We start from the raw sequence: 27431 nt of genomic DNA, 5'->3' as shown, positions 1-27431 counted from the left end.
GGAAGAAGTTGGAAGAGTGAGCCGGGTGGGAGGGATCTTTGATTATACTGCCCGCTTTCCCCAGGCAGCGGGAGGTGTAGATGGAGTCAATGGATGGGAGGCAGGTTCGTGTGATGGACTGGGCAGTGTTCACGACTCTCTGATGTTTCTTGCGGTCCTGGGCCGAGCAGTTGCCATACCAGGCTGTGATGCAGCCAGATAGGATGCTTTCTATGGTGAGCGCATAAAGTACATTTGAAGAGTAGTCATTATTGTATTGTCGATAATTTGTACACAGCTTGGTCCCACAAACAGCAAAAGCTGTGATAATGATTAGATAATAATTGTGATATGTAACTGCAGTACAGAAAAGAGACAGTGGGTGGGATTCCCCGGCGGGGCGGGGGGTCCCGGCGTAATGGAGTGGCGGGAACCACTCCGGCGTCGGGCCACCCCAAAGGTGCGGAATTCTCCGCACCTTTAGGGGCCAAGCCCTCACCTTAAGGGGCTAGGCCCGCGCCGGAGTGGTTTCCGCTCCGCCGGCTGGCGGGAAAGGCCTTTGGCGCCACGCCAGCCGGCACTGAAAGGTCTTCGCCGCGCGACGCATGCGCGGGAGCGTCAGCGGCCGCTCACAGCATCCCCGCGCATGCGCAAGGGAAGGGGTCTCTTCCACATCCGACATAGTGAAGACCAAGGCGAAGGCGGAAGAAAAAGCGCCCCCCCCACGGCACAGGCCCGCCCGCGGATCGGTGGGCCACGATCACGAGCCAGGCCACCGTGGGGACATCCCCCGGGGCTAGATTGCCCCCCCCCCAAGACCCCGGAGCCTGCCCGCGCCGCCTTGTCCCGCCGTTCAAAAGGAGGTTTAATCCACGCCGGCGGGCGAGGGTTGACAGCGGCGGGACTTCGGCTCATCTCGGGCCGGAGAATCGCCGGGGGTGGGCCCCCCGACTGGCGCGATTCCCGCCGACCGGCGGGGCACGATTCCCGCCCCCGCCGAATCTCTGGTGGCGGAGAATTCGGGACACGGCGGGGGCGGGATTCACGCCAGCCCCCGGCGATTCTCCGACCCGGTGGGGGGTCGGAGAATCGCGCCCAGTGTGTAGCACATGAATTCAAAACATCCAACTGAAAACTAGTTTATTCCAGTTTGACTCTCGCCACATACATACACAGAGGCCACAAAAAGGTGCGATCAAACAGCAAGCATTGTGATAATGACTAGATAATCTGTTTCAGTGCTGTTGGTTGAGGGAGTGATACCGTAGTATCTTCTGCACTACCAGAGGACAAATGGAGCCTCAGTTTAATATCCCATCCCAACAAACAATTGTGGAGGGGGAGGGTGAACAGCCAGTGGCCGTGGTACACATCGGTATAAACGACATAGGTAAAAAAAGGCACGTTACTCCGATATTCAAAAAGGGAGGTAGAGAGAAAGCAGGGGATTATAGACCTGTAAGCCTAACATCAGTAGTGGGAAAAATGCTTGAATCCATTATCAAGGACTTTATAGCGGAACATTTAGAAAGCAGTGGCAGTATCAGTCAGAGTCAGCATGGATTTATCAAGGGAAAATCAATGCTTGACAAATCTGTTGGAATTCTTTGCAGAGGTAACCAGTAAAGTCGACAAGGGGGAGCCAGTCGATGTGGAATATTTGGACTTTCAGAAGGTGTTTGACAAAGTCCCGCATAAGAGATTATTGTGCAAAATTAAAGCGCATGGGATTGTGGGAAATGTATTGAGATGGATAGAAAACTGGTTGGCAGAGAGGAAACAAAGAGTACAGATTAATGGGTCCTTTTCAAATTGGCAGTCAGTAAACAGTGCGGTACCACAGGGATCGGTGCTGGGACCCCAGCTATTCACAATATATATTAATGATTTGGATGAGGGAACAAAATGTAACATCTCAAAGTTTGCAGATGATACCAAATTAGGTGGGAGGGTGAATTGTGACCAGGATGCAGGGATCCTAAAGCAAGATCTGGACAGGTTGGTCGAGTGGGCAAACCAATGGCAGATGCAGTATAATTTGGATAAGTGGGAGGTTATTCATTTTGGAAGCAAAAACAGGAAGGCAGATTACCACCTGAATGGTTGTAAATTGGGAGAGGGGAGTGTGCAGCGGGATCTGGATGTCCTTGTGCACCATTCGCTGAAGGTAAGCATGCAGGTGTAGCAGGCAGTAAAGAAGGCTATTTATTGCAAGAAGTTTCGAGTATAAAAGCAGGGATGTGTTGCTGCAATTGTATAGGGCCTTAGTGAGGCCACACTTGGAATATTGTGTGCAGTTTTGGTCTCCTTCCCTGAGGATAGATGTTCTTGCTCTCGAGGGAGTGCAACGAAGGTTTACCAGACTGATTCCAGGGATGGCGGGACTGTCATATGAGGAGGGATTGACTAGGTTGAGATTGTTCTCGCTGGAGTTCAGAAGAATGAGGGGGGATCTCATAGAGACTTATAAAATTCTAACAGGACGAGACAGGGTAGATGCAGAGAAGATGTTACCAATGATGGGTGTGTCCAGAACCAGGGGTCACAGCCTGACGATTCAGGGTAAACCATTTATTCACACAAAGAGTGGTGAGCCTGTGGAATTCATTACCACAGGAAGTAGTTGATGCTAAAACATTGAATATATTCAAGAGCCGGCTGGATATAGCACTTGGGGAGAATGGGATCGAAGGCGATCAGCCATGATCATGATGAATGGCGGAGCAGGTTTGAAGGGCCAAAAGACCTCCTCCTGCTCCTATCTTCTATGTATCAATGTAAACTGTACCAGTGACGATGCGGCAAACTCTCAGTATTACATGAAAGTGTCATAGAATCATAGAATTTACAGTGCAGAAGGAGGCCATTCGGCCCATCGAGTCTGCACCGGCTCTTGGAAAGAGCACCCTACCCAAGGTTCACACTTCCACCCTATCCCCATAACCCAGTAACCCCACCCAACACTAAGGGCAATTTTGGACACTAAGGGCAATTTAGCATGGCCAATCTACCTAACCTGCACATCTTTGGACTGTGGGAGGAGACCGGAGCACCTGGAGGAAACCCACGCACACACGGGGAGAATGTGCAGACTCCGCACAGACAGTGACCCAAGCCAGGAATCAAACCTGGGACCCTGGAGCTGTGAAGCAATTGTGCTAACCACAATGCTACCGCGCTGCCCTTAGGTCACGTTAGGTTTTGTGCTCAAGGCCGTGATCTTACGGCCTCGTGGCACCAGACTCGGTGATGCATCGAGGCTGGTAGATGACATTCGTGACGCTCAGGACATCTTGCGAGATCTCACGAGAGGTCATGATTTGGATCTTGCCCCCAATGGGTGGGATCCAGATTTGCATATTTAAGTGTGCAGTTAAGCTCACGTAACTATGTTTGCGCCGGAGACTCCCAAGGTCCAGGATCAAACAACCGTGCCTTGGAGACCTAGCTGTGGGGTTGATTAACTCTGGTCCACACAAACATGGACCAGGCATAGCAGCACCTGGAGGCGGGGAGGGGGGTGTTCCCAGGGGATCAGAGACCCCCGGGTGGTTAGGCTCTAGCCCATGATGTTATCCTTCCGAGTCACCCGAGCACCTAGGCACTTCCAGCCTGATACCCTGGCAGAGCCACATGGGTGGCACTGCCAGGCTGGCTGAGGCACTGCCAGGCTGCAGTGCCAAGGTGCCCAGGTGGCAGGTTGCCCATGCCGGGGATCAGGCTCAGGGGTGCCCTGTCCGTAGAAGGTGGAGTGAGGGGGATTCGAGGACTCCCTAATTGGTAAGTTAGAGAGTTGGGGGGGGGGGGAGTCTGGAGATCGCGCTAGGGGGTTGAGAGATCGGGAAGGCATTTAAAAAGGGCACTCCTATATTGATGGGCTGAGCTGTTTGTGCAGGAAATGAGTGTAAGTGCGACCTTGGCTGTGCTTTCCTCGCCGAGTCATTTTCGGCACTGCAGGCGCTGAGAAACACCCCGCTAAATGCGCCCAAAACAGTGCTATTTTCCCTCCTCCATTAAATGGTGCCCCAAGTCTCTGGAGCAGAACTTGAATCTACAACCATTGGCTCAACTGCAAGACAACGGCATGGCTGACACCTACACAGATTTATAATGAGGATAATACTTAGGGCAAAGAGAGTGCTCATGGACCTGCTTGGAACTTTTTTCTTTCTGATCTGGATAAATCACCCTGATGCATAAACTAATGGTAAGTTTATTAAAATTACAGACAAAAACAAAATAGAAGAAGCAGCAGGGACAGAGGGGTGTAGTTAATGATGTCCAGACATGTTGAAATCAATTATGTATGGGGAGGGGAATAAGAAAATTAAACTTAATATCAACAATTCTGTACAACAATTCAACTTTGTTTTAGTAAGCTCAGAGAAGGAGGCAAAAGAGGGGGAGGTGTGGCGCTGCTAGTCAAGAGCAGTATTAAGGTGGCAGAGAGGATGCTAGATGGGGACTCTTCTTCCGAGGTAGTATGGGCTGAAGTTAGAAACAGGAAAGGAGAGGTCACCCTGTTGGGAGTTTTTTATAGGCCTCCTAATAGTTCTAGGGATGTAGAGGAAAGGATGGCGAAGATGATTCTGGATATGAGCGAAAGTAACAGGGTAGTTATTATGGGAGACTTTAACTTTCCAAATATTGACTGGAAAAGATATAGTTCGAGTACAATAGATGGGTCGTTTTTTGTACAGTGTGTGCAGGAGGGTTTCCTGAAACAATATGTTGACAGGCCAACAAGAGGCGAGGCCACGTTGGATTTGGTTTTGGGTAATGAACCAGGCCAGGTGTTGGATTTGGAGGTAGGAGAGCACTTTGGGGACAGTGACCACAATTCGGTGACGTTTACGTTAATGATGGAAAGGGATAAGTATACACCGCAGGGCAAGAGTTATAGCTGGGGGAAGGGCAATTATGATGCCATTAGACGTGACTTGGGGGGGATAAGGTGGAGAAGTAGGCTGCAAGTGTTGGGCACACTGGATAAGTGGGGCTTGTTCAAGGATCAGCTACTGCGTGTTCTTGATAAGTATGTACCGGTCAGACAGGGAGGAAGGTGTCGAGCGAGGGAACCGTGGTTTACCAAGGAAGTGGAACCTCTTGTTAAGAGGAAGAAGGAGGCCTATGTGAAGATGAAGTGTGAAGTTTCGGTTGGGGCGATGGATAGTTACAAGGTAGCGAGGAAGGATCTAAAGAGAGAGCTAAGACGAGCAAGGAGGGGACATGAGAAGTATTTGGCAGGAAGGATCAAGGAAAACCCAAAAGCTTTCTATAGGTATGTCAGGAATAAGCGAATGACTAGGGAAAGAGTAGGACCAGTCAAGGACAGGGATGGGAAATTGTGTGTGGAGTCTGAAGAGATAGGCGAGATACTAAATGAATATTTTTCGTCAGTATTCACTCAGGAAAAAGATAATGTTGTGGAGGAGAATGCTGAGCCCCAGGCTAATAGAATAGATGGCATTGAGGTACGTAGGGAAGAGGTGTTGGCAATTCTGGACAGGCTGAAAATAGATAAGTCCCCGGGACCTGATGGGATTTATCCTAGGATTCTCTGGGAGGCCAGGGAAGAGATTGCTGGACCTTTGGCTTTGATTTTTATGTCATCATTGGCTACAGGAATAGTGCCAGAGGACTGGAGGACAGCAAATGTGGTCCCTTTGTTCAAAAAGGGGAGCAGAGACAACCCCGGCAACTATAGACCGGTGAGCCTCACGTCTGTAGTGGGTAAAGTCTTGGAGGGGATTATAAGAGACAAGATTTATAATCATCTAGATAGGAATAATATGATCAGGGATAGTCAGCATGGCTTTGTGAAGGGTAGGTCATGCCTCACAAACCTTATTGAGTTCTTTGAGAAGGTGACTGAACAGGTAGACGAGGGTAGAGCAGTTGATGTGGTGTATATGGATTTCAGCAAAGCGTTTGATAAGGTTCCCCACGGTAGGCTATTTCAAAAAATACGGAGGCTGGGGATTGAGGGTGATTTAGAGATGTGGATCAGAAATTGGCTAGCTGAAAGAAGACAGAGGGTGGTGGTTGATGGGAAATGTTCAGAATGGAGTACAGTCACAAGTGGAGTACCACAAGGATCTGTTCTGGGGCCGTTGCTGTTTGTCATTTTTATCAATGACCTCGAGGAAGGCGCAGAAGGGTGGGTGAGTAAATTTGCAGACGATACTAAAGTCGGTGGTGTTGTCGATAGTGTGGAAGGATGTAGCAGGTTACAGAGGGATATAGATAAGCTGCAGAGCTGGGCTGAGAGGTGGCAAATGGAGTTTAGTGTAGAGAAGTGTGAGGTGATTCACTTTGGAAGGAATAACAGGAATGCGGAATATTTGGCTAATGGTAAAGTTCTTGAAAGTGTGGATGAGCAGAGGGATCTAGGTGTCCATGTACATAGATCCCCGAAAGTTGCCACCCAGGTTGATAGGGTTGTGAAGAAGGCCTATGGAGTGTTGGCCTTTATTGGTAGAGGGATTGAGTTCCGGAGTTGGGAGGTCATGTTGCAGCTGTACAGAACTCTGGTACGGCCGCATTTGGAGTATTGCGTACAGTTCTGGTCACCGCATTATAGGAAGGATGTGGAGGCTTTGGAGCGGGTGCAGAGGAGATTTACCAGGATGTTGCCTGGTATGGAGGGAAAATCTTATGAGGAAAGGCTGATGGACTTGAGGTTGTTTTCGTTGGAGAGAAGAAGGTTAAGAGGAGACTTAATAGAGGCATACAAAATGATCAGGGGGTTGGATAGGGTGGACAGTGAGAGCCTTCTCCCGCGGATGGATATGGCTGGCACGAGGGGACATAACTTTAAACTGAGGGGTAATAGATATAGGACAGAGGTCAGAGGTAGGTTCTTTACGCAAAGAGTAGTGAGGCCGTGGAATGCCCTACCTGCTACAGTAGTGAACTCGCCAACATTGAGGGCATTTAAAAGTTTATTGGATAAACATATGGATGATAATGGCATAGTGTAGGTTAGATGGCTTTTGTTTCGGTGCAACATCGTGGGCCGAAGGGCCTGTACTGCGCTGTATTGTTCTATGTTCTATGTTCTATGGATAATGCACGAATAACAAACCAGATCGATATGTAATGAAGGGAATACGTGCAGCATGAAATTGAAAAGAAAGCCGGGGTAACGGTGGACTTGGTATTGCCAATGCTGAGACATTGTAGAAAATCTACAAAATATTAAAACGCATAGCTGAGACGGAAGAGTCCTAATTGGCAAGAGGTTATGCTTAGTCCTCATAACTGTAAGCAGTTTTGGTCATCGGGTATTGAAAGTAACCTGTGTGTAATATATTCGATAGTGTGCAAAGAAGAGCACCCCAAATAATTCCAGGTGTAAAGTAAATTCACTGTGAGGAAGTGATTAGATATGCTTAAGTTGTATAGTCTGAAATAAAACAAAGGGGGAGTGATTGAGATGTAGGCACTATCAAGTGGGATAGGTATTTGATGATGATCTTTACTTGTTTAGATATGTGACATTGAGAGTTTGACTGTTGTATTTCGTTCTTCAGATCAGCCATCCTCCGAGTACCTGGGAATTTCTACAACCAAATATTTTGTTTTGATTCTCTTATTGCTCTACATCCTTGTTGCTGGTAAAAGCTGCAAACTCATTTGTGTCATATCTGGAGAAAACTCTATTTCAATACGTTTACTGGTAATAAGGTATAAAATGCTTCAGTAGTACTCTTATGGAGGTCTTTCAGTTAAAATGTTTGAAGCTCAACTTAAACTAAAAGTTCACGTGTGTTATATTAACCCCTTGATTGTTTTACATCATAGGCCCAGTGTTGATCAACCACTGGTAACAGTGGGACTTTTTAAATCAAAAGTTCCCTTTCTGCAAAGGTCAAGAAATGATTTTGGAGAATTTGCACCAAATAAAGTTAAGACTGAAGATTTATTTTGACTATGGGAGAAAAATAGCTGGGTCAACAGGACCCTGACAGTAAATTAAATATTCTAGTTATGCAAGTCTTGCCGGAAAATAAATCATGACCTCAACATGTTTACCTATCTGCCTTTAATTCACTCATATATTAGTTTGTCTTTTATGACAGTGACATGGTGACACTACACCAAATACGATATAAAAGATGGGTTAGAGGGTGGGCAGTTGAACCAGGCACTTACAAGTAATTCAATCCCCATTTTAAAGGCATACATTACATCACATTTCAGGGGCAGCAAGTGGGGGATGGCTGTGGTGGGATAGGGAAGTATAACTAAAGAAATGAAGCCTGCCATTCTCTTATTGTTTCCTTTGGCTTTAAGGAGGAGTTGGGGTTTTCCAGACATCTGACAGTTCCAAGGAATACTTATCCAGCTGTAGAAAATAGCCTGCACTTGACTCAGGATCATCTGACAAGCAATTGACTAAGATGTAACTATACGTTATTTAGGCTTGGTAGCCTTAAAGAGACCCAGTTATGCACTTTAGTAGACAAATGGTACATTGTATAATGCTCTTAGTTTTTATAAAACAATGTATTTCTAACTTATTGTGAGCACACCACCAAAATTAGATCCCAACAGTTATTAAATGTAAGTTGGGGCATGGGAGGGGTCCACTCAAGAAAGGAGGCAGAAGGGGAGACCGATTTACAGAAAAAATAATATTCGAAGGTAGAAGTGTCAACTTTCAAGATTAGTTTGGATATGTGGATCAAGGAAAAAGTGATGAAAGTACATGGAAATAGGGTGAGCAAATGTGATTATGTGGCTATTTGCTGATGTGGATGGTAAATGCTAAAATGGACTGCTGGGTGAATTGCCTGTTCTCATACTGCACCTTCTTCATGTATCTTTTCCCGTATTTGGTGGTGCTAATTGTTAGTGACTCACACTCGGTACACTGAGCTGATGCTATAAAATGGTCTGCGATTTCTGAAAAGTTCATGGGTTTATCCTTTAAACAAATCCTCAAAGTTCAAAATCCTGACTTCACCTACGTTTAAAATCTAAAATTATGCCATCCTATCTGTTTGAATAAACTGCTGCACTAATTAGAGTCATGGGTTTGATCGATAGATAAAGCAAGGAACAGAGGTCCAGCGTATGAACTCATTGACATTATAGCTGATTTGTAATACCAGTGGCACCAAGGATTTTAAACCGTATTATTTTAGGATGGTTAACTTTCCAGATTTATTGCATTTCACTAAGAAGACTTAAAATACTGAACAAGTAATAATTTTACTTTAGGGGATTTATCTTCACCTAAGACCGCTGGATGAATTGCTGTGCTTTTGGTGTATTTATATTGATTTATTAAAAAATGTGGTTGCAATGTCATTGCGTAGAGCCGGTTTAGCACAGAGGGCTAGACAGCTGGTTTGTAATACAGAACAAGGCCAGCAGTATGGGTTCAATTCCGAACAGGTGCCAGAATGTGGACTTTTCACAGTAACTTCGTACTTGTGACAATAAAAAGATTATTGTTATATAACGACCAGAACACATTGGTTGGGGGGTGGGGAGAGAGGCCGTGATGGTAGTGTCCGATGGGAGGGTCAAGAGGTCGGGGCAGCATTTAAAATTGACACCCCAATCTCTTCCTGTACTCATGAGCTGAGCTGAACTGAACTCAGTGGGGGGGGTTCCTCGCCGAGGCCAGAAAAAAAGGGAGTCCCATTTGATAACGGGGTGTTTCCCGCCTTTGACTCTGTTTTTCCCGTTAGATCGCGCCCATTATCTTTCTTTGTTCACATCAGAACCTCCCAATTTAAAGAGGGCTTTTGTTATGCTGTGACTAACTCTGCAAGAATGATATAAGGATTCAAACGTTAGTGTAGCTTGTTTATTTTATAACTGTGGACATGTGCTGTGTTGTTCTTAGCTCCTGTTCATTGCCTGATCATGTCTGTGCGTTTATGTTCTTTCTGATGCAGTCCTCCTCTTCGCATTCTCTGTGCTATATTAGAAAGGTTCCTTGCCTGTCTGGATAATTAAGACAAACAAAATGTTTCTAGTTTCATATTAGGTGAGGTGAAGTTTGCTTTGAGAGTGTAGGAATTAAAGGGATAATCATGCCAAGATTTTATTGCTGCTTGGGGAAGTACAGTTATCATTACATATAGGATCCAGATGGTATCTTGAAGCATCCGTATGGCCTGTGGAAAAGCGAAACATATGGCACATGTTTCTAGCAGAAAAAAGTGCTTACAGATCTAGGTTTGTAATCCTTACATCCCGCTTCAGTGTCAGGAACTTGAATCGTTGTGTCCCAGACGCAAATCTTGTGCTTACTTTTGGTTAGAACGCATTGGGTAGGTATGATTGCAAAATCGTGTTTTATTTTGTTTGTTCTCTCCAATCCAAAAAGACTTTAGCATTAATTAAATGTTTTATTTCTATAATTAGCACAAACTATTTTATTTTGGAGCTGTTTGATTTAATTAAGGTTCAGGCAAGCACATCTTCACCTTCCTGGTTGTGGTGAGATTGTTACCTCTGTGTCAGTAACCGTACAAGTACAACATGCGAGGTCGCATTCAGAGATCGTTGCATTTGAACTGGAGAAGTGGCACGGCCAATTTAGGAACTGCTGAGCTCATTCATCTGCTTTTCTCAGCCCGTTTCCTTTTATTTTTAGCCAAATCCATCAGGCCTGACAAGTGGGTAATTTGAGCCAGCAAAAGGGCTTTGGTTCAGGTCTCTTTACAAAGTAACTCTTCTCTTCCTTCCTGGGAAGGCACTGAACTTGGCCTGATCTACTCAAGATGGATCTGTTGAGTCATGTGAGATCATGTACACAAAAAACACACTCAGGCAGTGTGAGGAGCGTAGAAAATTTACTCAACAGCAGCTAGACAGAGGAATGCAGCATATTCATACTTGTATAAGGTAATGTCTAGTTTACAGCAGGGGTGCGGTCAAACTAAAGATTTGATACAAAAACATCACTTGGGAGAACAGGATAGGGAGAAAGTAAACCAGAATAAGAGCAAGAAAAGGCATTTATTGAATATTTTAAAAGGCATCTTTAAAAGTAAAAACCTGTTCTCAAAGGGCATCCTCTGTACTGTTTCAACAGACGTGATTTAACGAAAAAAAGAGTCCCACTTTGGGCGCAAATAACGGATGTTTCTCGGAGCCCGCAGCGCCGACAGCGACCCCGCTATCAAACAGCGCTTTGTGGGGGGCATCTGTGGGGGCCTCTGGGGGACACCCAGCTGAGGCTGCACTTAACTCACTTCCTGTACCCATCTGTTCAGGAAGAGATTGGGGCGCCATTTTTAAATGCTACTGATTAGGGGATCCTTGAGACCCTCACCCCACTTCACAAGGGCAGCGGGTGCAATTCTCCCAGCCCCGCGCCAGACCGGAGAATCGCCGCAACTGCGCCACGCAGCCCTGACGCCAGCGTGCGATTCTCCGAGGTGCGGAGAATCGGCGCCATTTGCACCGGCGCATTTGGCGCGGCGCTGCTCGCGGTCCGCTGTCCGCGGCTGGGCTGCCAATTCTCCGGCCCAGATGGACCGAGCGGCCGCGCGGAAATGGCAGAGTCCCGCCGGCGCCGTTCACCCCTGCTCGCAGCCGGTGGGAACACTGCGCGTAAGGTTGGGGGGTGGCCTGTGGGGTGGGGAAAAGTGCTCCTTCACCGGGGGGGGCCTCCAATGGCGTCTGGCCCGCGATCGGGGCCCACCGATCGGCAGGCTGGTCTCTCCCCCCCCGGGCCTACTTTGTTGCGTGGCCGGCCCCTGGAACCCCACGCCATGTTGCGTCGGGGCCGGCACACTGAAGAAGTCCCCCGGGCATGCGCGGGTTGGCGCGGCCAAACTGAGCATGCGCGAGTTGGCGGGGCGCCCATTTGGTGCAGGGAAGGAGCGGCATGAGCCTCTCCAGCGTCATGCGGGCTAGAATTGGTAGGATCCATGCCCGTTTTGCGCCATCGTGAAACGCAACGGTGTTCACGACGGCGCGAACACTTAGTCTCCATTTCGGAGAATCGCGCCAAGGGTATCCCCGGCCTGGATCCCGGCATGGGCATCATGTCACTGCTAGTCTGGCAACCTGGCAATGCCTCTGCCAGCCTGGCAGTGCCACCCGGGCACCCATGCAGTCAAAGTAGCACTGCAGGGTTACCAGCTGGCACTGCCAAGGTACCAGACTGGCAGTGCCAAGGTGCCTGAGATGGTACCATCCTGCCCAGAGCCCAATCACCGCATCTCCCATGCCAACTCATGCCCCTTCAATTTCCAACAAAACAGTATTCACTAAGTACATAACCAATGAACCATATAACATTGACAAGTGTGATACTGCTGAGAAACAAACAAAACATTCTGGTGTTCTTTAGAAAGAAGCTGCTGGGCGGGATTCTCCGATCGCCGACGCCGAAATCGCGTTCGCTGATCAGCCAGAGAATCCCCGTTTATGCTGGAATCGGGGGCGATGCTCCACACCCTCAAAAAAAAAGCATATCCGCCTTATGGGTGACCTCAGGACGTCACCTGTGGCCCTCTCCCGATGGGCCGAGTCCCCCACTGCGTGGGACACGTATGTTCACACCGTTCGAGGACCTCCCGTGGCGGCTGCGGACTGAGTCCAGCGCCACCACAGTCGTTGGGGGGGGGGAGCCGTTCCGCTGGTAGGGGGGCTTCGGTGGGGACTGGTGGCGGGTGGTCCAAGCGTGGCGAGGCTGGTTACAGGAGAGAAGTTTTTGGCAGGCTGGGTCCGCGTGCGGCCGGCGCCATGTTGCAAGGCGCGGCCATCGCAGGCCACTGCCGTGCGCATGCGCGGCCATGGACCCGGCTAGTCTCCGGTCGTATCCGCAGGTAAAGCCGGGGGCTTTACGCTGCGAGGCTACTAGCCCCCCACTGGACGGAGGATCGTATGTGCCGACTTTCTGGTCATAAGACCAGAAGGATCCTGCGGACATAGCCGCAGGATCGGAGAATCCAGCCCGCTGTTCCTACATCCCCATAAAATTGTAAACTAGTCAGGCCATGAAAGTATCAATAACGGAGGCTTCAAACACTTCACACCTCTCAATTGTGTCCAAATAAACATTGAGACATTGACAAAAGAGATCACAGAAAGAACAACTTATTATAACCACTTAATGATGTAAATAAAGCTGACAAGAATCCCTGCTGAATGAATGCCTTTTCAGGTCTGGGCTCTCAGCCAGGCATGCATAATGAGGGTAGGTGGAAATCCAGAGCTGGAATTTTGCTTTGCATTCCCCATATCTTTGAGCTTAATTTGCAACCCTTCATCTTGAACTTTGTGAAAAGCCTTTTGGAAATGTGAGTACAAAGAATCCCACAATTTACCACTGCTTGTTCTGTTGACCAAATATTGCTTGTAACATATGTAATAAAAAAGTTGGGAAATATTTCTATAAATGGGCAAAAGAGATAAATGGAAGCGTCATGAGCATTTTTGGAAGAAATTTATTAATTCAAATAATTCATAGAGTAGCTGAATTGCTGGGAAGCTTTACAAGTTGAATGAAAAGGTACTGAAGGGAAGAAGAGTAAGAAAAGCTTTATGTGTTCTCCTCTATTTTGTGAGACTATCCATCCAGACAGGCTAATGTGGTCTTCTCTCTAACTGTTTTTAATTCTAGTATTCTCTTTGTACAGGATAAATTGGAAGTGGAGTCAATTTTATGCTGGAGTGAAGGCCCATTGGAGGTGGGGTAATGGACTGTTAAATATGCACTCAGAATGTAGCGACTATTCAGCCCTCGGGGTAGGTGATTCATTGGTTTGGAAATCTATAATGAGATGTATGATTTGGACTTTTAATGGCCTTGTGATGCACTTTTTTCCTCTGTTCTGTTTATAACATAAAGTTTAACATTGCAAACTTACAGAAACATCGATATTATATGAACATTTGTTTCTAAAAGCACCAGAAAAAATACCACCCTGAAAGGTTTAATGTGCATTTCCGTGTTTACAACTTGACCTCTGTAACTGTGCTTGATGGACAATCACAGGATTGAATGTGGGATGAATGGCATTAAAATCTGGTTATCAACACTGGGCAGAACTGGACAATAATTTGTTCAAATCAAAATGCATAGTTTGTGCAAGTTTTAAAGATGTAGTGAAAAATAGTGTGGTGAATGTAATATATTAAGATTCCACCATTTGTATCTGTGCTATGCTGTTGCCCTTGTGGGCTCTTCCTATGGGCCATTGTATGGCATTATCCATAAGGTAACATGTTGGGGCCTGTATGGGCTCCGCCCATGGCTCCTCCCCTTGAAGGGAGGTATAAAGAGCAGTCGACCTGTAGGCGGCCCTCAGTATTGGATCAGTCGCAGGCAGGCACTGTTCTAGTTGATTAAAGCCACAGTTTATTTCTACTCTTGTCTCGAGTGAATTGATGGTCGCATCAAATAGCAAGTTATTACCTTGTGTCAATGGTTAGCCTAGGCCATGATTTTCATGTTCTGGCCAAGTTTTAACCCCTGTGCCCTGATTCACAGCTAAAACATAACGACATCCACAAGAAGATCCTCTTTACCACTTTACCGTTGGAGCTAACCTAACTTATGAACGGAGGATCGAATCTGAACTTGACTGGCCTGTGTACATTAGTTGCTGCCTGAATGAAGTTGTTGTACCAGTGGGGAAGCTTAGTGCAAATTAAAGTATGCAGCTCCAATTGCTTAAAGCAATCTGTTAGCGCCAGTATCATTTTAGCTGTGAGTGTATCCTCCTTATCTAAAACGCATACTACGCTTCTGTTGAAAATCGGCCAGTAAAATGAATAAAAGGATGCAAGATGTGATTTGCTGAATAGCGGTTCATCTGGTTTAAAATCTGTTTATTGCTGTGCAGATATGAGGAAGATCTGACAGGAATAAGTGATCTGGACTTAATTGATTCACTGACGATGTGGATTCTTAGAATGTAATGGAACAAATCAGTGAATGGAATAGAATGAACAAACTTAGTGAACTTGCATAGCAAACAGGACAAAGTCAGGTATTTCTTATCACAAAAAGCCGATGAGTTATGTCTGATGAATGTTTGCGCTCATGTACTGGGATAGCAAGATCAGCAGTGATTGTATCATGCTGCTGGAGGTCAACTGGAACATGTGCTTTAGAAGATTTTATTTTTAATAAACCTGGGCCCAATTCTCCCAAGTCACTTCGGGCGAGTTTGGAGGGGTGTTTCCTACCGGCGTTTTGGCTCAGAATCAGACCTGGATTCACCCGCACTTAGTCATTTTTTGGGGCCTTATGGAGTTTTTTTTACCCGTCTAGCCCACACTTAGAAAGTTTTTCGACAGTGGGGGCTGAACTCGCCGGCGTGACCAGCTCCTTAGAGATTGGGGTGCTGTTTTTAAAGGGTGCCCCGATCTCTAAGTGAGCTTGAGGGTCCCCACACCCCTCACCGACAGATAATCCCCCCCCCCCCCCCCCCCCCCCCCCCCCCGCGGACATGGGCACACCCCGCTATTGAGCCGCTGAGGAGCCCCCCTTTCAGGCACCACCATCAGGACCACTCCTCTTAATCTGCCAACCTTTATAATGCCCCTTCATACTCCTTTAACCTCCAACCCTTAATAACCCCCTCTTCATCCTTTCTTTCATGGGCATGGGCCTCCTCAGGCCCTGACCATTGGCAGTGCCAACCTGGCACCCTGGCAGTGTCAAATGGGCACCCAGGCAGTGCCAACCTGTCACTGTCAAGGTGCCAGGTTGGCACTACTAGGGTGTTTATGTGCCGGGGGAGTGCCAGGGTACTGCCCTGTCCCTGACCACCCGGGGGAGCTCCGAAGGACTTGGAGTGGCTATCATGCCTGGTCTCCGCTTGTTGAGGCCAGGGCCTGGATTCTCCGTCTCGTGACATTGGAAGCGTGAATTGTGATAGGACGGAGAATTGTGAGTAATCATTGAGATTTATGCCTAGCGCCGATGCCAAATGCCTGCCGTTCCTCGCTGACGGCGAGGCGATACCAATGTTTGTACCCCGCATCGGCGGATCCATGTAAAACTACCATTTGCATGTATTTCAATATCATTAGCGGCTTGGACACCGTGCTCCACCCTTCTGCGATGTTTCACCCTTTTAGGCAGAGGTCACATGGTGTGAAAATGTTTTTACATGCGGGGTCTGGATGCCATGGCTGCGGAGGAGGGAGTGTGAGGCTGAAAAAATTGTGAAAAACCCTCAAAACCTGTCTACCTTGCTGGGGGGTGGCTGCCCGGGCTAGGTACAGCAACTTGGTGCAAATCCATGGGCTGGGGGGGCGTCCACCTTGGGATCAGGGTAGCCTGGCTCAGACGGCCAAGACTGCAGTGTGTGTTTTAAAAGCATCCCTCTGGTGCTACTTATAGACTCCTGGCTGCTCACACTGCTGGGTGCTGCCTGTGTCCTGTGAATGCTCTGGGAGCCTCTGGTCATCTGGGAGCCCACCCAGACTGCCCCCTGGACACCTCATTTAGGGGTGGGCGTGGCCAGCGTCAATCAGGCGCCCACCACGTGTTGGCACTCATCAGAAGCGCTCCCCACTGCAGAGGAATAAGGAGATTAGTGAGCTCACCCCAACCAGAGGGCACCTGCACCGTGGCGTTTGGAGTCCTCCCTTGTTCTCCACCCCTCTAAGGGCAGACGTAGCACCAGTGACTCTCACCCTCTGGATCACTAGCTGTCTCCTCTTGGTGAGGCTGACAGCGCTGATTGCCTCCTCCACCACATCCTAGATGGTGTTCAGAAGGGAAGACTTGAGTCTGCTGCCCATTCTGGGGAAAAGGGTGTCCCTCCTCTCCACACAGGCATGGAACTGTGGGTCTCCCGAACTAGTGGTCTAGTTCGCGACTGCAGTGAGTGCGTGATAAGTTGGAGCGTTTAAAGTCAGCTCCAGCTGTCAAACTCTTCAGCACTAAATCCAGCCCCAGCGGTTACAACACCCACTGGGTGGGAATTGCTTTGAATTTGTGCCGACAGTGTGCTGGTCTATTTGCATTTCCTGACTCCCTTACCGAATAGTACCCCTAGCAGAAGTGTGAATTGCACACAATTTAATCCAGGCAGCAAAACCTCGGCCGGAATTGTCCAGTCATTACCATTCACTTTCACACCGGCAATGTATCCCCGCCCGTGGGTTTCCCGGCGTGTGGTGGTCACAATGGGAAATTCCAAGTGGCAAGAAGATAGCATCCTACCACCAAACGGCATGCCGAAAAAGACATGGCTGGCGGACTGGAGAATCCCGCTCTTAGTCTCCCAAACATAGAATGCTGGCCCAGTACTAATATACACCCAGTTGAGACCTCATTGGGGCAACCAGTGACTCCTGGAAACCAGGAGAATGCATCCTCAAATAGGCCGCGCATATTTAAACGAGCCTAATGTCTCCTTCAAATATGATTATCTGAATCACGTCGAGCGAGGGGAGATCACGGCAGGCACCATGGGTCGGGTGACTCGCGTGTGGTTTTGCGCCTGGTGCGAAGCCCGATTTGGGCCTCTCCCGTGATGCTCTCAGTACAACAAGATCGACAGTGGGCTCAACAAGGTGGCAAAATTCGCCCCTGATCTAATTCCATGCAGTATCTCACGAGTCGGCAAGAGAATAAATATGCATGACATGGCAGACCATTTTACAATTTGGGTAAATTGAGTTAAAAAGGGGACTTTAAGGATTTTCAACACATTGTCAAGAGTTTTGAAACTACTAATCAATGAGCATGTTGAGAATTATTGTGTGAAATAAGAATAACATAAATAGATTAGAATTAGCATAGTATCTGAGAGAAAAGGTAGACACATTATTTAATTCTAGGCAACTTAGTGAAGCAATTAAAGTACAATAGATATATATAAGCGGAACAGTGGAATGCAAATCTATTAAGGTTATGGTGCTGGGTATAACCATTGATATCTACAATGCATTACTTGACAGCAGTCAAGCTGCATTTGTAGTTCATTCTTTTAGAACTCACGTGGTCTATTGGTGGTGTTTCACATCTCCAGTGTACTTTTTAGTCTTCTGAATTAAGAGGGTGGCACGATAGCACAGTGGTTAGCACTGTTGCTTCACAGCTCCAGGGTCCCAGGTTCGATTCCCAGCTTGTGTCACTGTCTGCGGAGTCTGCACGTTCTCCCCGTGTCTGCGTGGGTTTCCTCCGGTTTCCTCCCACAGTTCAAAGATGTGCAGGTTAGGTGAATTGGCCATGCTAAATTGCCCTTACTGTCCAAAAAAGTTAGGTGGGTTCACTGGGTTCCGGGGATAGGGTGGAGGCGTGGGCTTAAGTAAGCAGCTCTTTCCAGGGTCTGGTGCAGACTCGATGAGCCGAATGGCCTCCTTCTGCAATGTAAATTCTATGATTCTATGTAGGGATCATATGATTACACACTCAAGGACACAAAGGTGATCTTATAAATAAAGTACAGTTCTGTTCCTCAGGCTATAAAAAGAGATGTGCAAATATTAGAGAAGCTCAGAGATAAACTAGAGAAGCATTTCTGTGTGTAGGAGGAATGAGCGAAAAGGAATGATTTTAAAAACTCAATCTTCCAGGAAGGAGGTTAAGGGCACACTCATCGAAATATATAAAAATTAAGTTATTTAGATAAGCAAAATACTGTTGGATGCAAGGTTATGTAAGTTAGATTATCAGAAAGGCAGGCTTCAATTTAACTACTGGCCTTTTTTCATCCTTCACACTTCTTACCTTGATTTCTTGCTTTTCTACAAAGCAAATCTAGATGCAGAGGACTCTGAATTTTAAAAATGAAATTAATTGTGAAAGTCTGTCATGATAAAGTTATTATCTGCATTGATGAAAAGAGGAGTCACTGATTGGGATTTTTTAAAAAACCCTCTAATTCCCTGCCCTTCTGAAGGTACTGATTCACAACTAAGTGCCGTTCTCTCATTGCGGTGAGGTGCCAACAATGGTAAATTATTCTGAAATTAACAAATCGTTTAATGCACTCTATCCTATTAATCCAGTGCAGAAATACCATGGTAGCATAGTGGTTAGCACTATGGCTTCACAGCACCAGGGTCCCAGGTTCGATTCCTGACTTGGGTCACTGTCTGTGCAGTCTGCACGTTCTCCCTGTGTCTGCGTGGGTTTCCTCCGGGTGCTCCAGTTTCCTCCCACAAGTCCCGAAAGACGTGCTATTAGGTAATTTGGACATTCTGAGTGTACCCGAACAGATGCCGGAATGTGGCGACGAGGGGATTTTCACAGTAACTTAATTGCAGTTTTAATGTAAGCTTTCTTGTGACAATAGATAATTTTTTTTAAATTACCATGTGGTATATCAAAAGTCCTTTGTGTTTAGAGCTTTTCAACAACTCGCACGGTGTCACCTCAATCATAAATCAGTTTAATATTATCAATCAGCCAATGGTATCTATTTTTGTTACAATTTACTGTTGATCATTGCAGTGTTCACAGAATTACAAGAGGTATTGTTACTGAGAAGTAATTTGCAGTGTGCCTTGCATGGTGGCTGGATGTCAGTGAGGCAAGGCCAGGTTCTCTGTGGTTTCTCTTGGTTTAGTTTACTAGAGATAAAATATGCAAGGCAGGACAATTCCTCTCTCTCCCATACTTTCTGCCAGGTGGGCACTCACCGAAGAGAGGAAAAGAAAGATGCGATTAAGCGAGTCAGATAAAAGAGATAGTAACGAAAGACAGAAATAAAATAAATTTTTCTAAAGTCTCCAACAGAAATTGATAAATGAAAGAGTGGGATTCCATGCTTGTACAAGTACATTTTCTGTGCCAGCAAGTTGTTTGGCAGTAATTAAGACTTTTCATAAGACTTTTCATGCTGTTAAAAGTTAAGTTGCACTTGAATGGATAAATCTTAATCCTTTCTGTTATGTTTATTGGGTATATGGTGGGTAAGTATCACAACTTTTAATGCCCGTTACAAGTTAGAATGCTGAATTTCTTGGCAATGTACTGGTGCAGTTAAACTCATGGACGAGCAAGGGGAATTGAACAACAGGTTTGTCATTTAACTGCGCAAGTCTGGATGCAGAAAGTTGATGTCCAATTTACTGCTTAATAATAATGATCTTTATTAGTGTCACAAGTAGGCTTACATTAACACTGCAATGAAGTTGCTGTGAAAACCCCCTAGTCTCCACACTTGGGCACCTGTTCGGGTATGCTGAGGGAGAATTCAGAATGTCCAATTCACCTAACAAGCACGTCTTTCAGGACTTGTGGGAACAGACTCCGCACAGACAGGACCCAAACCAGGAATTGAACCCAGGTCCCTGGCGCTGTGAAGCAACAGTGCTACTCATTTTGGTGAGCGTTGATAGCCCCAGCAGTATTACATAGAACATACAGTGCAGAAGGAGGCCATTCAGACCATCGAGTCTGCACCGATGCACTTAAGCCCTCACTTCCACCCTATCCCCTATCCTTTTTGGTCACTAAGGGCAATTTAGCATGGCCAGTCCACCTAACCGGCACGTCTTTGGACTGCGGGAGGAAACCAGAGCACTCGGATGAAACCCACACAGACACGGGGAGAACGTGCAGACTCCGCACAGACAGTGACCAAGTGGGGAATCGAACCTGGGACCCTGGCGCTGTGAAGCCACGTTGCTAGCCACTTGTGCTACCGTGCTGCCCTCCTCTACCCAAAATCCCACCGTTGTTTATTTTTAAGGGCATGTCTGTCATAACACAGGCTGTGAGCATTAAAGCTGAAGTTTATTTTGTCAATCCTATGGAACATTGATTATCCGCTTTGATGTTTGCTTATGGCTGAGAAGGGAGTCCCTTAGCCCCACTGCTATCTCTAAATTCAAGAGACCGTGAATTGGATGCGGTTCGGATGGAACAATTCCCCTACGAGTTTCATTTTCAGAGATCTTCAGTTTGTAGCTTCTATCACTTGAAACTGGTTGAGAGTACATGAATCCAGTGAACTACACAGCACAATGTCTATACATTGTGTACTCCTGCCATGGAGCCCCACATGCTGGAGTCATAAATTGAGTAACTATTGGTGTGTTTCTCAAGATCTCCTATGTATTAATTTAACATGCGGGGTGTATACTTTGACCTTTAATTGGCCCTTAAATCTTAGGATTTATATCTTAAATTTGTTCGGAGCCCCATTTCTCAAACAAACAACTTAACCATTGTGACTTGCTGAAAAAAGTGAAAACACCACTTGAAAAGGCTTCAAATAAGAAGCAATGACGTCACTGAATTCTCTTTTTCCGAAATGGTACCAACACCAATTTATGTCTGATTCACCTGACTATATAATTGTTTAAATGAGTGAATGACAATACTAGCATGACATTAGGAGATTCTTTAGGGAAGGAGGGATTAACAATTTAAAAGGATCTTTGAAGGTACTAAAAGAAAAAAACGTTTATGGGGCAATTGGATGCATTAATAGAGGTTGAGAATTTGTACGGTTTTTTCCAATTGATAAGTTGAAAGGCCTCCATCATTTCAACCTATCTTGTGAAATCTACTGTTCTCACCAAGTACATGAATGTTTCAGACACTGACTGATGAATTACTGATGATCCAATTTCTGGAGAAACAGAAGCTGTCTTGTTGTCTTATTCATACTGACATACTGGGCGAAATTCTCCCCCAACGGCGGGATGCCCGCCGACTGGCGCCAAAGCCGGCGCAAATCAGACGGGCATCGCGCCGGCAAAAAAGGTGCGGAAGTCTCCGCATCTTTGGCGGCCTAGCCCCAACATTGAGGGGCTAGGCCGACGCCGGAGGGATTTCCGCCCCGCCAGCTGGCGGAAATGGCGTTTGTTGCCCCGCCAGCTGGCGCGGAAATGCGGCGCATGCGCGGGAGCGTCAGCGGCCGCTGTCAGTTTCCCCGCGCATGCGCGGGAGCGTCAGCGGCCGCCGAAAGTTTCCCGCGCATGCGCAGTGGGGAGAGTCTCTTCCGCCTCCGCCATGGTGGAGGCCGTAGCGGAGGCGGAAGGGAAAGAGTGCCCCCACGGCACAGGCCCGCCCGCGGATCGGTGGGCCCCGATCGCGGGCCAGGCCACCGTGGGGGCACCCCCCGGAGTCAGATCGCCCCGCGCCCCCCCCCAGGACCCCGGAGCCCGCCCACGCTGCCTGGTCCCGCCGGTAAATACCAGGTTTGATTTACGTCGGCGGGACAGGCAATTCCTGGGCGGGACTTCGGCCCATCCGGGCCGGAGAATCCAGCGGGGGGTCCCGCCAACCGGCGCGGCTGGATTCCCGCCCCCGCCCAATCTCCGGGAGCGGAGACTTCGGCGGGGGCGGGATTCACGGCGGCCAACGGCCATTCTCCGACCCGGCGGGGGGTCGGAGAATGACGCCCACTATGTTTATGATTTTAAATCTGGTCTTTTTTTTGGTGAAAAAAAGTTTCATAATGATCAGTCGTGCTGCTATCTTCTGCTGCTATTCTTGTTTAAGGTCACATTTTTAAAATTCTTTCAAAGGATGTGGACATCACTGGCTAGGCCAGCATTTATTGCCCTTCCCTAATTGAAAGTGGTGGTGAGTTGGGTTCTTGAACCACTGCAGCCCAGGTGGTGTAAGAGCCTGAGTTCTGTTAGGAAGGGAGTTCCAGGAATTTGACCCAGCGACAGTGAAGGAGCACGATGTTGTTCCAACAGAGGATGTTGTGTGGCTTGGAGGAGAACTTGTCCTTCTAGCTGGTAGATGTGGCAGGTTTGTAAGCTGTTATCAAAGATGATGGACAGGTTTTGGGCATTCAGGATGTTAGATACTCTTGCGGAATTTCTTGGTTTCTGACCTGCTCTTGTGGTTAGTCCAGTTAAGTTTATGCTCAGTGGTAATTCCTTCGGATGTTGGTGGTGGGGGAGTCAGCTATGATAATGCAGTTGATTATCATGGGGAGGTGGTTGGATTCTCTCTTGTTGGAAATGGTTATTTTCTGGCTGGCACTTGTGTGGCACAAATGTTACTAGCTGTAAGCCTGAATGCTGTCCGACCTGCATGTTGCTGCATGTGTACACAGACTGCTTCAGCATCTTAGGAGTTGCAAATGGCCCGCAATCATCTGCGAACATCCCCATTTTTGACCTTATGGTAAAGGGAAGGTCATTGATGAAACAGCTGAAAATGGTTGGGACTAGGACACTACCCTGAGGAAATCCTGCAGTGATGTTCGGGAACTGAGATGATTAGCCTACAACAACCATGATCACCTCCCTTTTTGCTAGGTATGACTCCAACCAGTGGAGAGCTTTCCCACTGATTCCCATTGACTTAAATCTTCTAGGGTTCCTTGATGCCACACTTGGTCAAGAGCTGTCTTCATGTCAAGGGCACCCTCACTTCACCTCTTGAGTTCTGCTCTTTTGTCCCATGTTTGGCAAAGGCTGTAATGAGGCCAGGATCCGAGTTACCCTGGCAGAACCCAAACTCAGCATCGGTAAGCAAGTATACTTTAATTTTAAAACTTCTGAACAGTATAACAAAGGGACATCACTTTGTCTTTATCGACTCAGTTGATAACATTGCTCTGCAAAACAATTTTGCTTTATCATCCGTACTTGCTCATTAAGAAAGTATGTTGCTTTCTGATTGATTGATTGATATTTATTGCCACATGTTCCAAAGTACAATGAAAAGTATTTTACTGCAGCCAAGGGAACGTACACAGTACGTACATAGTAGGTAAAAGAATAATCAAGAGTACATTGACAAATGGAACATCAACAAACATTGATTGGTTACAGTGCGGAACAAGGGGCCAAACAAAGCAAATAGATGAGCAAGAGCAGCATAGGGCGTCGTGAATAGTGATCTTACAGGGAACAGATCAGACGGAGGGAGAGTCGTTGAGGAGTCTAATAGCTGTGGGGAAAAGCTGTTCCTATGTCTGGATGTACGGGTCTTCAGACTTCTGTATCTTCTGCCTGATGGAACGGTCTGGAAGAGGGCAAAGCCTGGGTGTGAGGGGTCTCTGACAATGCTGTCTGCCTTCCTGAGGCAGCAGGAGGTGTATACAGATTCAATGTGAGGGTGGCAAGCTTGTGTGATGCATTGGGCTGAGTTCACCACACTCTGCAGTTTCTTGTGATCTTGGGCCGAGCAGTTGCCATACCAGGCTGTGATGCAGCCGGATAGGATGCTCCCTAAGACACATCTGCTGTGCACACTGGGCTAAATCGCTGGATTTTAAAGCAGACCAAGGCAGGCCAGCAGCACGGTTCAATTCCCGTAACAGCCTCCCCGAACAGCGCCGGAATGTGGCGACTAGGGGTTTTTCACAGTAACTTCATTGAAGCCTACTTGTGACAATAAGCGATTTTCATCTGTAGAAGTTTGTGAGAGTTGATGCAGATATGTTGAATTTCTTTAGCTTCCATAGGAAGTCGAGACATTGTTGGGCTTTCTTGACTGCTGCATCAATGTGAGTGGACCAGGACAGATTGTTGGTGATGGTGACTCCCAGGAACTTAAAGCTATTGACCATCTCCACTTCAGAGCCATTGATGTAAAAAAAAGGCGGGGGGATGTTGAGCTACGCTTTCTGAATTTGATGATCAGTTCCTTGGTCTTTCCAACATTTCGAGAGAGGTTCTTTTCAGTACACCATGCAACCAATTGATCTATCTCCCTTCTGTTGTCTGATTCGTCGTTGTTTGAGATACAACACACCACAGTCATATCATCCACAAACTGTAGATTGAATTGGAGTTAAATCTTGTTTAGGGAGTACAGTGGAGGACTGAGCACACATCCTTGCTGGGCCCTGGTGTTGAGGACTATTGTGGAGGAGGTGCTGTTACCTATCCTGACAGATATGTGTCCCACTAATAGGGGAGGCGGTGGCCGAAAGGTATTGTCTCTGGACTAGTAAAGCAGAGACCCACAGTAATGCTCTGGGGACCCGGGTTCAAATCCCGCCATGGGAGATGGTGACATTTGAATGCAATAAAAATCTGGATTTAAAAGTCTAACAATGACCATGAAACCATTGTCGATTGTCTAAAAACCCATCTGGTTCACTAATGTCCTTTAGGGAAGGAAATCTGCCATCCTTACCTGGCCTACATGTGACTCCTGATCTTGACACTTAACTGCCCCCTCAAGGGCATTTAGGAATGGGCAATAAAAGCTGGCCCAGCCAGCGACACCCACGTCCCATGAACGAATAATAAAAAACATTATCAGAAGGAATCAATCCCATTAGTCAGCGACAGGAGTCGCAAGTAGAATATACTTGGTAAGATCTGCTGTTTCCTTTCTTAAAAGTTACATAAGAACATAAGAACTAGGAACAGGAGTAGGCCATCTGGCCCCTCGAGCCTGCTCCGCCATTTAATGAGATCATGGCTGATCTTTGTGGACTCAGCTCCACTCTCCGACCCGTACACCATATCCACGAATCCCTTTATTCTTTAGAAAGGCATCTATCTTTTTCTTAAAAACGTTTAAAGAAGGAGCCTCAACTGCTTCACTGGGCAAGGAATTCCAGAGATTCACAACCCTTTGGGTGAAGAAGTTCCTCCTACACTCCGTCCTAAATCTACCTCCCCTTATTTTGAGGCTATGCCCCCTAGTTCTGCTTTCCCCGACCAGTGGAAACAACCTGCCCGCATCTATCCTATCTATTCCCTTCATAATTTTATATGTCTCAATAAGATCCCCCCGCATCCTTCTAAACTCCAATGAGTACAGTCCCAGTCTACTCAACCTCTCATCATAATCTAATCCCCTCAACTCTGGGATCAACCTAGTGAATCTCCTCTGCACTCCCTCCAGTGCCAATATGTCCTTTCTCAGGAAAGGAGACCAAAACTGAACACAATACTCCAGATGCGGCCTCACCAACACCCTATACAATTGCAGCATAACCTCACTAGTCTTGAACTCCATCCCTCTAGCAATGAAAGACAAAACTCGATTAGCCTTCTTAATCACCTGTTGCACCTGCACACCAACGTTTTGCGACTCGTGCACCAGCGCACCCAGGTCCCGCTGCATGAAACAACACAGAAGCAGCATGTTTTAACATCTTACCGTTTAAATAATAATCCATTCTGCTGTTATTCCTCCCAAAATGGATAGCCTCACACTTGGCAACATTGAATTCCATCTGCCAGACCCTAGCCCATTCACCTAACCTATCCAAATCCTTCTGCAGACTTCCGGTATCCTCTGCACTTTTTGCTTTACCACTCATCTTAGTGTCATCTGCAAACTTTGACACATTGCACTTGGTCCCCAACTCCAAATCGTCGATGTAAATTGTGAACAACTGCGGGCCCAACACTGATCCCTGAGGGACCCCACTAGTTACAGGTTGCCAACCAGAGAAACACCCATTTATCCCCACTCTCTGCTTTCTGTTAGTTAACCAATCCTCTACCCATGCTACCACTTTACCCTCAATGCCATGCATCTTTAGTTTATGCAGCAACCTTTTGTGTGGCATCTTGTCAAAAGTAAACTAGTTGGCATTTGCTACAATCAAATGACAACTTTTTATTGCCTGATTTAAACAAAAAACAGAATTTGAATTCACAAACTAATGATGGAATTTGAGCTCTCATTCTCTGGATTAATGCTCCTCTAGCAATTCTGACATTTATGGCTCGCTATGTTAACAGCTAAAGTACTTTTATAATTATAGCGTCAGCTTGACTCAGTCGATAGCACTCTTTCATCTGAATCAGAAGATTGTGGTCTCATGTCACATTCCAGACTTGAACACATAATCTAGGCTGATACTTCAGTTCAATGTATGCAGTGCTGCATTATCAGATGCATTATTCAGCTTTTAGATGAGAAGCTAAACTAAGGCCCAGTCTGCAAATTCAAAACAACATAAAACATTTACAGACATTATTTGAAGAAGAGCAGAGCATTCTTCTCATATACACAGAAAATACGGGAAACACTCAACACATCAGGCAGTATCTGCAAATCTACAAAGAGAGAAACAGAGCTAACGTTTCAGGTTGTTAATATGAATGTGTTCTACTGAAAGATTTCCGGAATTTGACCCTCAATATTTTGCATTTGTTGTAGCCGGTTCTTTTGGTGTCGTGACCAACATTCTTCCCGAAATCAAGAATAGATAATTGTGTTATTCATCTTATTTGCTGTTCACAGGACCTTGCTGTAAGCAAATTGGTTGGCATGTTTGTCGCCATAACAAATAAGTGAAGTACTGGGAGGATGTGATATGGTGATACAGAATTCAATTCTCTTCTTTTAAAATCCTCTCTTTACACAAAATTAAAGAACATCTTCGACAAATATCCTCATTTGGGAGATTTTAAATTGTTTTCCTTCAAGGCAAACGTTTACAAACAAACATGACGAAAATAATCTTGAAATAATTAATTCCATGTAGCAGAAGTTTAACGGTTAGTTTAGTTAACATCATTAGGAGCGGCAACGGCTGTCTCGATTATAATACCTATTGGATTTGGTGAGCACACCATGCTTACAGTTTAAAGTGGTATTTTGTTTGACATAAATA

General features: G+C 46.5%; 1 protein-coding gene across 2 annotated transcripts in view; it reads left to right on the top strand.

Annotated features, from left to right (window-relative positions):
- The window catches only part of bach2b (BTB and CNC homology 1, basic leucine zipper transcription factor 2b), a 402051-nt gene that overhangs the window by 103269 nt on the left and 271351 nt on the right, over positions 1-27431 (top strand). The window contains exon 2 of one of the 2 annotated variants that reach the window (XM_072499498.1): positions 13596-13704. The exons of the other annotated variant lie outside the window; for it this stretch is intronic. Within the exon in view, the coding sequence (XP_072355599.1) occupies positions 13669-13704 (36 nt within the window). The 5' untranslated portion in view covers positions 13596-13668. The remainder of the gene's footprint in view (positions 1-13595; positions 13705-27431) is intronic. 2 annotated transcript variants of the gene reach the window in all.

This window comes from Scyliorhinus torazame, chromosome 4 (assembly GCF_047496885.1).
Source record: "Scyliorhinus torazame isolate Kashiwa2021f chromosome 4, sScyTor2.1, whole genome shotgun sequence".
Lineage (NCBI taxonomy): Eukaryota > Metazoa > Chordata > Chondrichthyes > Carcharhiniformes > Scyliorhinidae > Scyliorhinus > Scyliorhinus torazame.
The sequence above is the reverse complement of the archived record's forward strand: the minus strand, read 5'-3'. Positions and strand labels throughout refer to the sequence as shown.